The sequence below is a fragment of the Perognathus longimembris genome, chromosome 8, assembly GCF_023159225.1.
Source record: "Perognathus longimembris pacificus isolate PPM17 chromosome 8, ASM2315922v1, whole genome shotgun sequence".
NCBI classification, from domain to species: Eukaryota; Metazoa; Chordata; class Mammalia; order Rodentia; family Heteromyidae; genus Perognathus; species Perognathus longimembris.
The window spans coordinates 39,014,851-39,028,772 of record NC_063168.1 but is presented as its reverse complement, the minus strand read 5'-3'; the positions used below and the strand labels follow the sequence as shown (position 1 = coordinate 39,028,772).

General features: G+C 37.0%; 1 protein-coding gene across 1 annotated transcript in view; it reads right to left on the bottom strand.

The window, feature by feature from the left end:
• Positions 1-987: 987 nt before the first annotated feature.
• Positions 988-13,922, bottom strand: part of Pnpt1 (polyribonucleotide nucleotidyltransferase 1) — a 33,313-nt gene continuing 20,378 nt past the window's right edge. Inside the window, exons 16-28 of the mRNA XM_048352895.1 lie at positions 13,304-13,370; positions 13,131-13,220; positions 12,615-12,668; positions 11,697-11,803; positions 10,569-10,640; positions 10,417-10,480; positions 9,489-9,572; positions 8,429-8,512; positions 6,422-6,528; positions 6,286-6,341; positions 5,156-5,234; positions 2,417-2,464; positions 988-1,356 (exon numbers count right to left, since the gene is read on the bottom strand). Coding sequence (XP_048208852.1) covers positions 1,198-1,356; positions 2,417-2,464; positions 5,156-5,234; positions 6,286-6,341; positions 6,422-6,528; positions 8,429-8,512; positions 9,489-9,572; positions 10,417-10,480; positions 10,569-10,640; positions 11,697-11,803; positions 12,615-12,668; positions 13,131-13,220; positions 13,304-13,370 — 1,071 coding nt within the window. The 3' untranslated portion in view covers positions 988-1,197. The remainder of the gene's footprint in view (positions 1,357-2,416; positions 2,465-5,155; positions 5,235-6,285; positions 6,342-6,421; positions 6,529-8,428; positions 8,513-9,488; positions 9,573-10,416; positions 10,481-10,568; positions 10,641-11,696; positions 11,804-12,614; positions 12,669-13,130; positions 13,221-13,303; positions 13,371-13,922) is intronic.

Genomic DNA, 13,922 nt, shown 5'->3' with positions numbered 1-13,922 from the left:
CTTCTTTATCTGCTGATAAAACTATTTCTACCTCAAAGTTGGCCTTTTCCTTGATAAGCATCCCTTAAAAGTTTGCTCAAATATGGCCTTAGTTCAAATTTCACTTTGTAGAAATTTAAATTTTTTTCTAGTTAGAATTAGCCTACTCTATCCCTAAAATCACCTCTATATTGATGACTTCATATTCACATTTAAGTGACATACCTTTTCCTCAAAGCCATTTTTCCCCTTTAAGTTTCCTATGCATGCCATAGATCCTATTGTTCTTACAATCTTTAGGCCAAAATCATTAGTCACCACCAGTTCTCTTTCCTCCATATTCTACCTACCTCTTTTGTCTGAGTTAATCTGTTTACCTGTTATCTTCTTAAGATTTCCCTGAAGTATCAGCATTTTCTCAGGTTGCCTTTTCTTAATACTGATGTATTGCTTTATACCAGTGAGAATACCATTTATAAGATTTACTAGACTCTTAAATTTTTGTGACAAACTTGAAAGGGAACATGCTGTTAAAAAAAAAAGAGCCACACTGGGCACCAGTGACACGTCTATAATCCTAGCTACTCAAGAGGCTGAGATCTATGATAGAGGTTTGAAGCCAGTCCAGGCAGAAAAGTTCACGATACTCTTATCTCCAAGTAATCACCAAAAAAAGCCAGAACACTAGTTTTAAGCAATAGTTCAAGGACAGTGCCCAAGCCCTGTATTCAAGCCCAAGGACCTGCACACAAAAAAGCCAAATTAGGTCCCTTGACTCCTTACTATATCCGGTAAATACTTTCAAGAAATAGCTTCCAGCTTTGAAAGTTCTAGTTTGTGAAATAGCTGTAGGCAAGCAAAGAGTAAGCTAAGAATGATCTAAGAGAAAATTGCCCTTACTGTATGTAAGGAAGAAAAAGGTGTAGGAAGAGATGCAGTATGATAGCATATAACTTCTATTTTCTGTTAAGTTTTTTAGGTATTTGAGAATCACTGGTGCAATATATCTTTAAGATATATAAATAATAATTATTGATTTTATAATCTAAGCAAAAATAAGAAAATATAGATTACTTTTGAAATAAAAGGCATTTTATATTATGAGTATTTTAATACAAATAATTAGAATATATTTATACAAGTCTACACATTAGAGAACACTACTAACATTTTGCTCTATGGAATATCACCTAGAATTGTCTTATTTTAAAAAATAAGTCATTGGGAAGAATTAGACGATGATTGTGAAATAGATTCTCCTATTACTATGCTGCTTCTATCATTCAGAGTTTTGACAACATTTGTAGCTGGAGACTGAAGCACTTTACGAGAAAGTCTCATTCTTCCATCTGCTGGATCACGCCCAAAGTATTTCACCTGTGTTAATGAAACAGTTTAAAGTTACAACAAGCTGACTGACATCCAAATGAAAACACATTCAAATTTGCAAGGTACAAGTGAGGCAACAGATTAATGTTTACTTGTTCACTGAAAGCGTACCTGAATGATATATGGAGTCACTGAGTGCTTTCATTTACTCATAAAGGATTATTAAAGGGCCAGAGGTCAAATTTTTTTTAAATCAGAATCCTACACCTGAAATTGGCTGTTATCAAGGTGGCAATTAACCAGTTTAAGCCCTTTTACTGTCAAGTAATGAAGTCGTAACACGATGACAAAGATGACAATAATGCTTACAACTAAGTTACCAGTGTTTATATGTCTGTCTCTGCACAGCCAATATATATATATATATATATATATTTTTTTTTTTTTGTCAGTCATGGAGCTTGAACTCTGGGCCTGGGCACTGTTCCTGAGCTTTTCAGCTCAAGGCTGTCATATCACTCTACCATCTGAATCACAATGCCACCAACGGTTTTCTGGTGATTAGAGATAAGAGTTTTACGGACTTTTCCTGCTTTAGCTGGCTTTGAATCACAAAACTAAGATCTCAGCCTACTGAGTAGGATTACAGGTATGGATATATATAATTTATATATATTATTTATAGATATTATAAATATATACATATATTTTTTTTTTGCCAGTCCTGGGGCTTGAACTCAGGGCCTGAGCACTGTCCCTGGCTTCTTTTTGCTCAAGGCTAGCACTCTACCACTTGAGCCACAACACCACTTCTGGCCTTTTCTGTGTATGTGGTGCTAGGGAGTGGAACCCAGGGCTTCATGCATGCTAGGCAAACATTCTACCACTAGGTCACATTCCCAGCCCCCCCACTCATACTTTTATAGGATCTAAGATGAATATTGTTTTAGGTAAACTGTAAGTCCCTAATCACGGTTTAATCAACCCTAAGGTTCAAAAAGCAGCATATAAATAAAGCACATTACTAACATTCTATTTTATCAACTTTTTGAAAATAATTATTAAAGTATAAGTTACATTTTAAGTCTAAAAGATTGATCCTTGTTACCTGAATTTCTTGGCCAACTTCTAATCCTAGGGCAGTTGGGTGTTTAATCTGAAAGAAAATATGCTAAGCTATTAGTTATGTATAATTACCTAATATGCATGAAAGTATACATTATTTTCCCAAGTGAACAACAACTATATTTATTTTTCTATTAATTACAAGGATTCAAAATACATTCAGAGTAAGGTTAAAAAATCATTTAAAACCTGCAACTTGTAGATACAACTATTGACAAGGAGTATGTGTATTTAGTACATGCATGTTGCATTTATAAAAATGGGCTATTTCTCTTACCCACACCGGGAATTTCCATCTTTTTTCATATTTGCATTTTTAAAAATTACTGTTGATATTGAGTACTATACTGATATTGGTGTAGATTAGTGGTAGAACATGTGCTTAGCATAAAGGCCCTGAATTCAACCTTTAGCATTAAAAAAATAAATATATAAAAGAAACAAATTTCAGGGGCTGGGGATATGGCCTAGTGGCAAGAGAGCTTGCCTCATATACATGAGGCCCTGGGTTCGATTCTCCGGCACCACATATACAGAAAACGGCCAGAAGTGGCGCTGTGGCTCAAGTGGCAGAGTGCTAGCCTTGAGCAAAAGGAAGCCAGGGACAGTGCTCAGGCCCTGAGTCCAAGGCCCAGGACTGGCAAAAAAAAAAAAAAAAAAAAAAAAAAAAGAAACAAATTTCCAAACCATGTCCTATTCTTTGCTCACTTTTCTACTGATACTCATTTTTCTGGTCTCTGTCAAAAAGTAGTCTCCCTAAGTTTTTGCCACATAATAACAAAAATGAGTCTGGATCATGCTTATAATCCTAAATACTCAGGAAGCAGAGGTTTGGAGGATTGTAGGTGGAGAACAACTTAGGCAAAAAGTGCATGAGACCCCTTCTTCTCCCCACCCCTAATCAAAAGCTGGTATAGTGTCATATAACTGTAATCTCACCTATGTGGGATGTGTAAGTAGGAAAACTATGCCCCAGGCTGGCTTTGGAAAAAATGTGAGGCCTATAGGAAAAATAACCAAAGCAAAAAGGCACAGCACACTTGCTTTGCAAATGCAAAGCCATGAGTTCAAACCTCAGAAAAAAATACGAAGTCAAATTTTATTAATTTACCTATATTTCTGAATTGGATGTTATGCTGAGAAAAATCCCCAACTAAGGTTATTTAAATACGAATAAATTTTCCTAGTATCTCAAATTCAAGATTTCCTTTTCCTACCATTTTTTAAAAACAGTCTCATATGTATATAGGACTTTGGTGTAAAAGTTCTAGCAACTAAGGAGGCTGAGATCTGAGGATAATGATTCAAAGCCAGCTGAGGCAAGAAAGCTTGTGAGACTTTTTAAAATCTCTAGTTAACCACCAAAAGAAGTAGAGCTGTGGCTCAAGTGGTAGAGTACTAGCCTTCAGCAAAATGTTCTGTGGTAGCTCCAAGTCCTGAGTTCAAGCTCTAGAACTGTCACCAAAAAAAAAAAAAAAAAAAAAAAAAGAAAAAAGAAAATATCAAACTTGGTGGAACACGCTTATTCCTATAATTTTAGCACTTAGAAGAGGCTGAGGCAGGAAGATTGGAGTTTGAATCTAACTTGTCAAACTGGTGATCCTGTTTTATAGTAGCCAATGATTGGTTGACTAACTCTTGTTCACATTTGTTTTACCCTCTGACTATCGTAGTTTTCTTGGATAGTCATGTATGTATTTTTTTTTTTCCTTTGGTTGGTTGTGGGGCTTGAACTCAAGGCGTAGGTGCTGTCCCTGAGTCCCTTTTGTGCTCAGGGCTATTGTTCTAGCACTTGAGCCACAGTACCACTTCCGGTTTTTTTTTTGGCCAGTCCTGGGCCTTGGACTCAGGGCCTAAGCACTGTCCCTGGCTCCTTCCCGCTCAAGGCTAGCACTCTGCCACTTGAGCCACAGCGCCGCTTCTGGCCGTTTTCTGTATATGTGGTACTGGGGAATCGAACCTAGGGCCTCGTGTATCCCAGGCAGGCACTCTTGCCACTAGGCTATATCCCCAGCCCCCACTTCCGGTTTTTGAGTGGCTAATTAGAGGTAAGAGTCTCATGGGAATTTTTCTGCCTGGGCTGGCTTTGAACCATGATCCTCAGATCTCAACCTCCTGAGTGGATAGTCATATCTTTAAGTCTTTCAGATGTGAGTATAATAAAGAGTAAATGTATAAACATTGCAAGATTTACCTCAGGATAGGTTGGTTGGTTAGTAGAAAACAGGTAAAACGTGGCTATCAGTAGAAATTGTAGTAACTGCTCAGTGGTAGCTCTAGACATAGTTCTACTTCAGAATACTTAGGAAGCCAGGTGTTGGTGGGTCATACCTATAAATCGCTATTAAAGAGGAGGCTGAGAATCTGGAGGTTCTCTGTGTGAAGGCATGCAGAAAAGTCCATGAGACTCCATCTCCACAGAGCCAGCAAAAAAGCAAGGCTGGAGTACAGGCATGGCAATAGTGATATGCCAGCTGTGAAAGCACAGCTAAGAAGTGCAGGGCCTTCACTTCAAACTCTGGTATGGGGAAGGGAGGAATAAGCCTCCCTCAAAACAAAGTAAGAAATCAGAATGAGAAACAACTCAAACAGTGTAAATCCCTTTTACAGCAGTATCTGCTATTTTTGTTCTCTGTACTTTAGTTATATACAATTCTCATCAGTGTAAACAATTTCAGTGTAGTTATTTTGGCACACAAAAAAATCAAATTTTTCATTTTACCTTTCGCTGATCAAGTTGTGAGTTATGAAGTAGTACCGCAGTCATATTTGGATATAATTTTACCATTACTCCAGTGTCTCTACCAAAAAAAGGAAATGGACCTGCTTAAAGCAAGTATATCAACTGACAAATCATGTTTTTATAGGAGAAAAATATTAAAACTTACTAAACCCACTGTATTATAAATTTTTATAATTATTTTTTATCACCATATATTTATAATTATTTTTATAATTACAAAGATTAATATTACTTGATATACTTTTTGGTATTACAGGGATGGAGACTGAACTCAGGGCCTCATGTATACTATGTAAAGTACTCTACCACTAAGCCATATTCCCAGCCCAGATATTTTTGTTTTCTCCCAGATGCTTTTCAACTGAAATTACTATTTAAGTACTTGTGAATCAAAAGACGAAGAAAAGATAAAGCAAAAACTTTTAGAACATACATTTTCCTGCATTTAAAAAATAATTTCCAGAAATTCTGAAATGACATTGAGTATTTCTGGTAATTTTTTAAAAATAGGATTGAGAATTTTAACTTGTAAAAACTGCTTTGAAGTTGAAAGTGTGCTAAACATCAAGTATCTTTAAAAGAAGACAACAGCTACAGCAAGGGAGATGAAAGAATTGCTGTATCTATTTTGGGTCTGCTTATTTTGGGGGGAAAATTACAACAGTAGAAAATTTGGTTAAAATAATTCAGTTAGAAGAATGTATTACAATTACAACCACAGAATTGTATTATCAAAATTCTACTAACTGGCAAACAAAAAATAAAATAGGTTAAAGCTAAAATAATGATTATATGGCAAACTGACTTCTAAACACCTTATGATGTCATAATCTAAATGGGAAGTTAAGCAGGGCTTGTAATATCTTTTAAAAACCAATATAGGGCTGGGGATATAGCCTAGTGGCAAGAGTGCCTGCCTCAGATACACGAGGCCCTAGGTTCGATTCCCCAGCACCACATATACAGAAAATGGCCAGAAGCGGCGCTGTGGCTCAAGTGGCAGAGTGCTAGCCTTGAGCAAAAAGAAGCCAGGGACAGTGCTTAGGCCCTGAGTCCAAGGCCCAGGACTGGCCAAAAAAAAAAAAAAAAACCAATATAATCACTGTTACCTGATTTCAGTTATTGTGGCTGTATAAACTGCTCCAAATTCTAATTTCTGTTCTTGCTGTAAATGCAAAATAAGATATAAGGTTCATAACAAAAACAAACAACAAATAGAAAAATCAGTATAAGATCTTTACTTACATCATCTTTGCATAGTTCAGTAATGAAGTCTCTTGCTTCATGCATGGCATTAGGTGTTGGTGCAAATATAGAGTATGTTTCTTCATCCACTTGACTAATAGTTACACCTTAAAAAAAGATAATTTAACCCCAAAAACCAGAATTTTTTTTTTTCACAATTAAGTACATTAAAGTTAACTTGTTCATTCTACTGGAGATTAGTCTAAAAAAAGTCAGTGTGAGGACTGTGTGAGGGGACCTCAAAACCAGATGGATAGGGTTATACTTTGCTTAATCACCACTTTGGGAATTACGGGATTCATTTACCAACAAGTATACATTACTTTCCTGCTAGGCATCTGTAAAAGTCCTAGTGATACAATGGGCTACTTTTTAAGGTTCTAGTTGACTAGAAACTATACTAAAACTTTTCTCATCTTGTTTCCTTTCTTTCTCTTACCTTTTAGAGTGAATGGATGAATGAGGACAAAAATCATGACAGTTTCTCACTCTTAATAACTTGCTAAGGCCACACGCTTCCTGTCGTTCTTCAATAACCTCAAAGCTGTTAAGTGCTAGGTAACCTAAACATTGTTTCCATAAGAAGCAAATTAAAACCAACTATTTCTATATATACTCTCTTTATTTTTTTATTTTTTGTTTTTGGCCAGTCCTGGGCCTTGGACTCAGGGCCTGAGCACTGTCCCTGGCTTCCTTTTGCTCAAGGCTAGCACTCTGCCACTTGAGCCACAGCGCCACTTCTGGCCGTTTTCTGTATATGTGGTGCTGGGGAATCGAACCCAGGGCCTCATATATATGAGGCAAGCTCTCTTGCCACTAGGCCATATCCCCAGCCCCTTAGCTATATATACTCTCTTTAAACAAAAGAATAAATGAAACTAAGTCAAAATAGATGAAACTAAATTAAAACAGTAGACAATTAAAGCATATCTTCTCTATAATAAAAAAATTAAATGTAAAGACTTGAATTCTTTTTTTTTTGGCCAGTCCTGGGCCTTGGACTCCGGGCCTGAGCACTGTCCCTGGCTTCTTCCCGCTCAAGGCTAGCGCTCTGCCACTTGAGCCACAGTGCCGCTTCTGGCCGTTTTTTCTGTATATGTGGTGCTGGGGAATTGAACCTAGGGCCTCGTGTATCCGAGGCAGGCTCTCTTGCCACTAGGCTATATCCCCAGCCCCAAGACTTGAATTCTTGGTCATTATTTTTTCTTGCGATAATGACTTGCTCTGTATTTGAGGCTGGCCTTAAACTTTGTCATCTTCTGACTCAGCCTTCCAAGTAGTAAGATTATAGGCATTATAGGATGGTCATTTGCTTATTTATAAAAGGCATAGAGAAAACACACCCTTAGCACCACATATATAGAAAAGGTGAGAAGTGGCACTGTGGCTCAAGTGAGAGTGCTAGGCTTGAGCAAAAGGAAGCCCGGGACAGTGTACAGGCCCTGAGTTCAAGCCCCAGGACTGGCAATAAATAAATAAATAAATAAAGAGATCATATACTATTCACCATGTGAGCCACACCCCTACTCATTTTTTGCTTTAGTATTTTGTAGGTAGTTGGGGTCTTGTGTTATTGCCTAGGCATGTCTCATACCAGGATCCTCCTATTACAGCATTCTACTTAGATGGAATCACAGGCTCCTACCTCTATGACCAGCTTTTATTGGTTAAAATAGTATCTTGTGACTTTTTGCCCAGGCTAGTGTAGAAACAAGATATTCCCGATCTCCACTTCTGGGTAAGCTGGGATTACAGGTGTGAACTACTATACTTGGTCTTTTTTGGTCTTTGTCTCATTTCTTTCTTTCTTTCTTTTTTTAAATTTAATTTATTTATTAATTGAACACAAATTTTTTGGACAGGGTGTTGTGCAAAAAGGGTACAGTTACATAGTGGGGGAGTGTGTACATTTCTTAAATATGTATTCTTAGAGCAACGCAGTAGAAATCAAATAGCAAACTTATAAGGTACATTTCATAAGACCCCCAATCTTCATACAATTCTTACCTGTTTGAGCCTGAAGTTTCTTTAAGTGATATCCACCTGGTCCAACAAATTTGGCTCGTTTTGATACTGGAACTTGAACAGTTTCTGAAATGCATTATGAACAAATATACAACTAAGTATGTATGAATGTAAGACCTATTTAAAACTATTTTATACTATAAAATAGAAAAAAGTTATTGATTAAAATTACTGAAAAAATTCCTAAATATGCTCTGAAATTTCAAGTATTTTTTTTTTTTACTTTTTTATGTTACTGGGACTTGAATTCAAAGCCTTAGGCTCTCACTAGGTTTTTCTGGTCAGAGTTGGTGCTCTACCACTTGAATCATGCTTTATATCTGGATCTTGCTGATTATTTAGATATAAGAATTTCTCAGGTTTTTCTCCCTATGCTGGCTTCAAACTGTGATCCTCAGATCTGTTTCTTGAAGAACTAGGATTATATGTATGAGCCATTAGAACCTGGCTAACTCCTGCCAGATTTGATACATGTATACAAAGAATAATATGTAAATCAGGGTAAATATATCTATCTTCTGAAATATTTATCATTCCATATACCACACTGAAAATCTTTTTTGGAGGGGCCAGTCCTGGGGCTTAAACTCAGGACCTGAACACTGTCCCTGGCTTCTTTTTGCGCAAGGCTAGCATGTTACCATTTGAGCCACAGTGCCACTTCCCGCTTTTTCTGTTTATGTGGTACATAGGAATCAAACCCAGGCCTTCATGCATCCTAGGCATGTACTCTACCGCCAAGCCACATTCCCAACCCAATATCGATAATCTTTTAAAGGTACATATATTTCTATTTTGTGTTTTGAAAAAAACTTTGAAAGGGCTGGGAATATGGCCTAGTGGCAAGAGGGCTTGAGCGCTGTGGCTCAAGTGGAAGAGTGCTAGCCTTGAGCAAAAGGAAGCCAGGGGCCGTGCTCAGGCCCTGAGTCCAAGGCCCAGGACTGGCAAAAAAAAAAAAAAAAAAAAAAAGAAAAGTAGTAACATACTTAAAAAAATGTAGTAATGTTTACTTTTCTCATGAGTCAGTAATTTAATGTTTTACCTACTACAGGTCCATTTTCTTTTCTAGATGCTCGAGGTTTTGAAATAGTTTTGTTCATTATCTGTAATATCTCCTTCTTAGCCACTAGAAGAGATAAAAATACAATGAAAGTTATAACTGCACATGGTAAATGTGATCTTAAGTAGCTGTAGTCAAGTTTCTCTGGAGTAAAATCCAAACTCTTCAGGCTTAACGATCAAAGCTTCCCATATCCCACTTATCTCTTTTTTTTTTTTTGGCCAGTCCTGGGCCTTGAACTCAAGGCCTGAGCACTGTCCCTGGCTTCTTTTTGCTCAAGGCTAGCACTCTGCCACTTGAGCCACAGCGTCACTTCTGGCCATTTTCTGTATATGTGGTGCTGGGGAATCGAACCCAGGGCCTCATGTATACAAGGCAAGCACTCTTGCCACTAGGCCATATCCCCAGCCTCCCCACTTATCTTGAAATATATTCATATTACCTCTTCTAAAAATTCTACCATAGAAAGTTGCTTAAAACTGAAACCTTTGGTTTCCCATTTGGGAAGTTAGTCCTGTGTCCAATAATTAATACTTCTTTACCCAAATTAAGTTACATGACCTTTTTTGCCAACAAACTTTTTTTTTTTGCCAGTCTTGGAACTTGAACTCAGGGCCTGCTGCTGTCCCTGAACTTCTTTTTGCTCAAGGCTAGTGTATTATCACAGCTCAACTTCTGGCGTTTCTGGTATTTTATTGGATATAAGAGTCTCAATGACTTTGTTGTGTGGGCTGGCTTTGAACCATGATCCTCAGGTCTCAGCCTCCTTAGTATCTAGGATTACAGGTGTGAACCACTGTTGCTGAAACTGTACTTTGTAAAGCAATATTTTATAATAAGCCTAATGGGAATTATAGGCACCCCTAATAAGCGAGGCAGAAATGAGAGGTAAAAGAGGCAACTGGCTTACCTGATGCTTGCTGAATAGCTTCCATTACAATTTTTATTGGTATTCCAGGTAGTTTAATATCAGCCTAATAGAGAAGAGGAATAAATAACCACTGATTTATGACATTATTTTAAATATTGCTAAAAATGAAACAAAGTGAGCTTTAAAAATACCTGTAATGCAGTTATTCCCTTATTTGTACCAGCTATTTTGAAATCCATGTCACCACTGTAATCTTCAATTCCCTTCAGTAATATAAGAAATTTTTTTTAAACAAAACAAAATTCACCCAAAGTCACAGTAGAAGAATTCCAAGACATAACTTTAGAGGTAATCTTTGTTTTCAAATCTAAGTACAAAGAAATGTCTCCTAAGTTAACTATTTCTTCAAATAAGCGATTTTGGGTACTTATACTGTAATATATTTTTAACATCTGAGGAGCAAAATAAACCATGGCTTTACTCTTTCTTTCTTATTATTGGGTTTAAATTACTACATATATTTCACAGTACACATTTTAACCTTCTCAACGATGAAAATTATCATCCTACTCTACATACTTATGAAATCTATGAACTTTTATAATAAAATTGTTTCCTCCATTTTGGGTGATATGTACATTGTTTTCCTTTTGTTTAATGACATCTGTTGCCTCATTCCCTCTTTCCCATCACCACCCATGAGTTGCTTAGTTTACTTTCATCAGTGTCCGATGTAGCTGATGGTCCCCTCTGCTATATTATTATTATTATTATTTATTCTCACCTACTTTCCACTCATTCTGTGCCCTCCTCCCAGCTTCCCTCAGGTGTGCTTGTGTGTATCCCATATATGAAGTAGGGAATATAGAGTCATCTAAAAATAATAGGACATTTTCAGATGAGGATCTTTCTTTCCTTTTCTTTGGGGTTGTAAGAGGTGCTTGGGTCTTGCTGTTTGGTGCTTTTCTCCCACGGCTGTCTTCTTTTGTTTTTACTGTATTTTGGTATCTTGAATCCTGTTTACTTTGTCCTATTTGCATTTTAAATCTAACACTGGCATATCAGGGAGACCATATACATATCAGGGAGACCATATGCTGTTTGTCTTTCTGTTCTTGGCTTATCTCACTCAACATGATTTGTTCTAGTTCCATCCATTTTCCAGTGAATGCCATTATTTTACTCTTTCTAATGGCAGTGTAAAATTCATGGCCTTATTCTTATAGTACTAGTATTCTTCTAAGCACATACTACTAAGCAGACTTGTAAAGTATTTATAGTCTTCACTATGAAATATTTGAAACTGGTAATATACTTGCCAGAATATCTGTTAGCAAACGATAATCTTCTATTTCACCGTTCTCTGGGTTGCTTTTGGTAACCAATCCTATTGCTACACCTGCAACAGCAGATGAAATTGGAACTCCTATAATTGAAAAAGAAAAAAATGCTTAAAGAATAATGTATGTGTTAGTATGACAGGAATAGTTGTCATTTTGTTAGTAGCTATTTATTTTTTGGTGGTGGTACTAGGGTTTGAACAGGGCTTTACTCTTGTTTGGCAAGCACTTTACTGCTTAAGCTAAGTCTCGGGGTCTTTTGGCTGTGGCTATTTCTAGCTATACTAGGGCTTGAACTCAGGGCCTCCTGCTCCACAGTGGCCTTGAACTGTGATTTCTGTCCCCTGAAGTAGCTAAGACTACAAGGCTTATGCCAGGCAATGGCTCTGTCCTGGTAATTTTTTGCCTGGACTGGTCTGACTTGTGATCCTTCTACATAACTGGGATGCCAGATGTGCACCACCATATCTAGCCTTTTCTGTTGAGATGAGGTCTCACAGACTTTTTTTTTTATCTTGGTTGGCCTGGAACCAGTTGCATACAACTGCATTTAGCTATTATTAGTTGAAAGGGAGTCTTGTGAACTTACTGCCCAGTGCATCAAACTGGTCATTACAATTTCAGCCTCCCAGGTAGCTAGGATTACAGGTGTAAAGTACCAGGGCCCAGTCTTGAAATTTCTTCTAATGTAAGGGATAGTGTTCTCTAAGATTGTTGTGACTACCACATTTCTTACTGCACCTGTAATAATGCCACTTAAAATAATGTTAGCATGTAACCCTACTTGGCAATAACATATGTCTTTGCTTTTTTTTTTTTTGCAGTTCTGAGGATCAAATCCAGAGCCGTATGCACTCACTCTAGGCAAGTATTCACCATGAGATATAATTCTTTTACCTGCATCCATTAGTGCCAAACTTCCACCACATGCAGATGCCATTGAAGATGATCCTATCAAAAGAAAAGTGCTTGCTTTATAATAATCTTGCTCTATGAATGTTTATCATTTAAGCTTCACCTTTTAGCCCAGTTTCCTTTTATGGTATCAATTTATATTTCTCTAATAAGTGATGGTACAGTGTCCCCATGTAATGGATCCCCTTGTTTTTTGGCCCCTACATTCTCCAAGCTGGTTTCTCTCTGTAGTTTATTTGTAAGAAATAATGAATCCATGTTGGACCTATTATAACTGATGCAAAAGAGAAATACTAGTTTTACAGCACTTTCAAACAACTCATTAGCCAAGAACAGAGATTCAAGATAATAGTTTGATCAATGATATTTTTTTCTCCTTTAATAGGCTAGGCTTGGGGCCTTAGAGTAATAAACACAGTGTAACACAACTTTGAAAAAGCTGCAATGTAACAGGGAATCTGGTCTACCTGTAAGGGAAGAAATATTTTCCTACCGTACCATTTGACTCTAGGACTTCAGATGTGACTCTTATGGTGAAAGGAAAATCTTTGGGAATAACTGGGTACAAAGCTTTCTCAGCAAGAGCACCTAAATGAGAACCGAAAATGATAAATTAAAAATGTACTACGTTTCCATAAGAACAGCATATAAGCTTAAAGAATTGTACTCACCATGTCCAAGTTCTCTTCTGTTTACTCCAGTGACTTTGCCAATTTCATTAGTTGCATAAGGAGGAAACTTAAAAGAAAATAAACACCTGGATGCATACATACACATACATATACACACAAATATACATGACATAGAAGGACGCCTAGGATATTACCAAAGTAATAAATTATAAGACAGTTGAATATAATTTTTGTTTAGAAGCATAACTTCATATATGTATAAATACACAGAAATTCACAGAAACACATATAGGAAAAATGTCTGCTGTAAATACAAAATGTATATACCACATTATTAAAAGTAGCTATTTGTAGTATGATAGAGATGAGAAGTGAGAAGTTACACCCTAAACTTCCATACTGTTTAATTACTAACAAAAAGAAAATACATATTTGCAATAACAAAATACAGAAGAAAGTACACAATGGCCAGGTGCTGGTGGTTCATGCCTAGCTACTCAGGAGGCTGGAGGCTGAGAACTGAGGATTATAGTTTGAAGCCAGCCTAGGCAGGAAAGCTGTGAGACTCTTATCTCCAATTAACCACTCAAAAACCAGGAGCTGTGGCTCAAAATGGTAAATCACTAGCCTTGAGCAAGTGTACTCAGGGACATTGCCT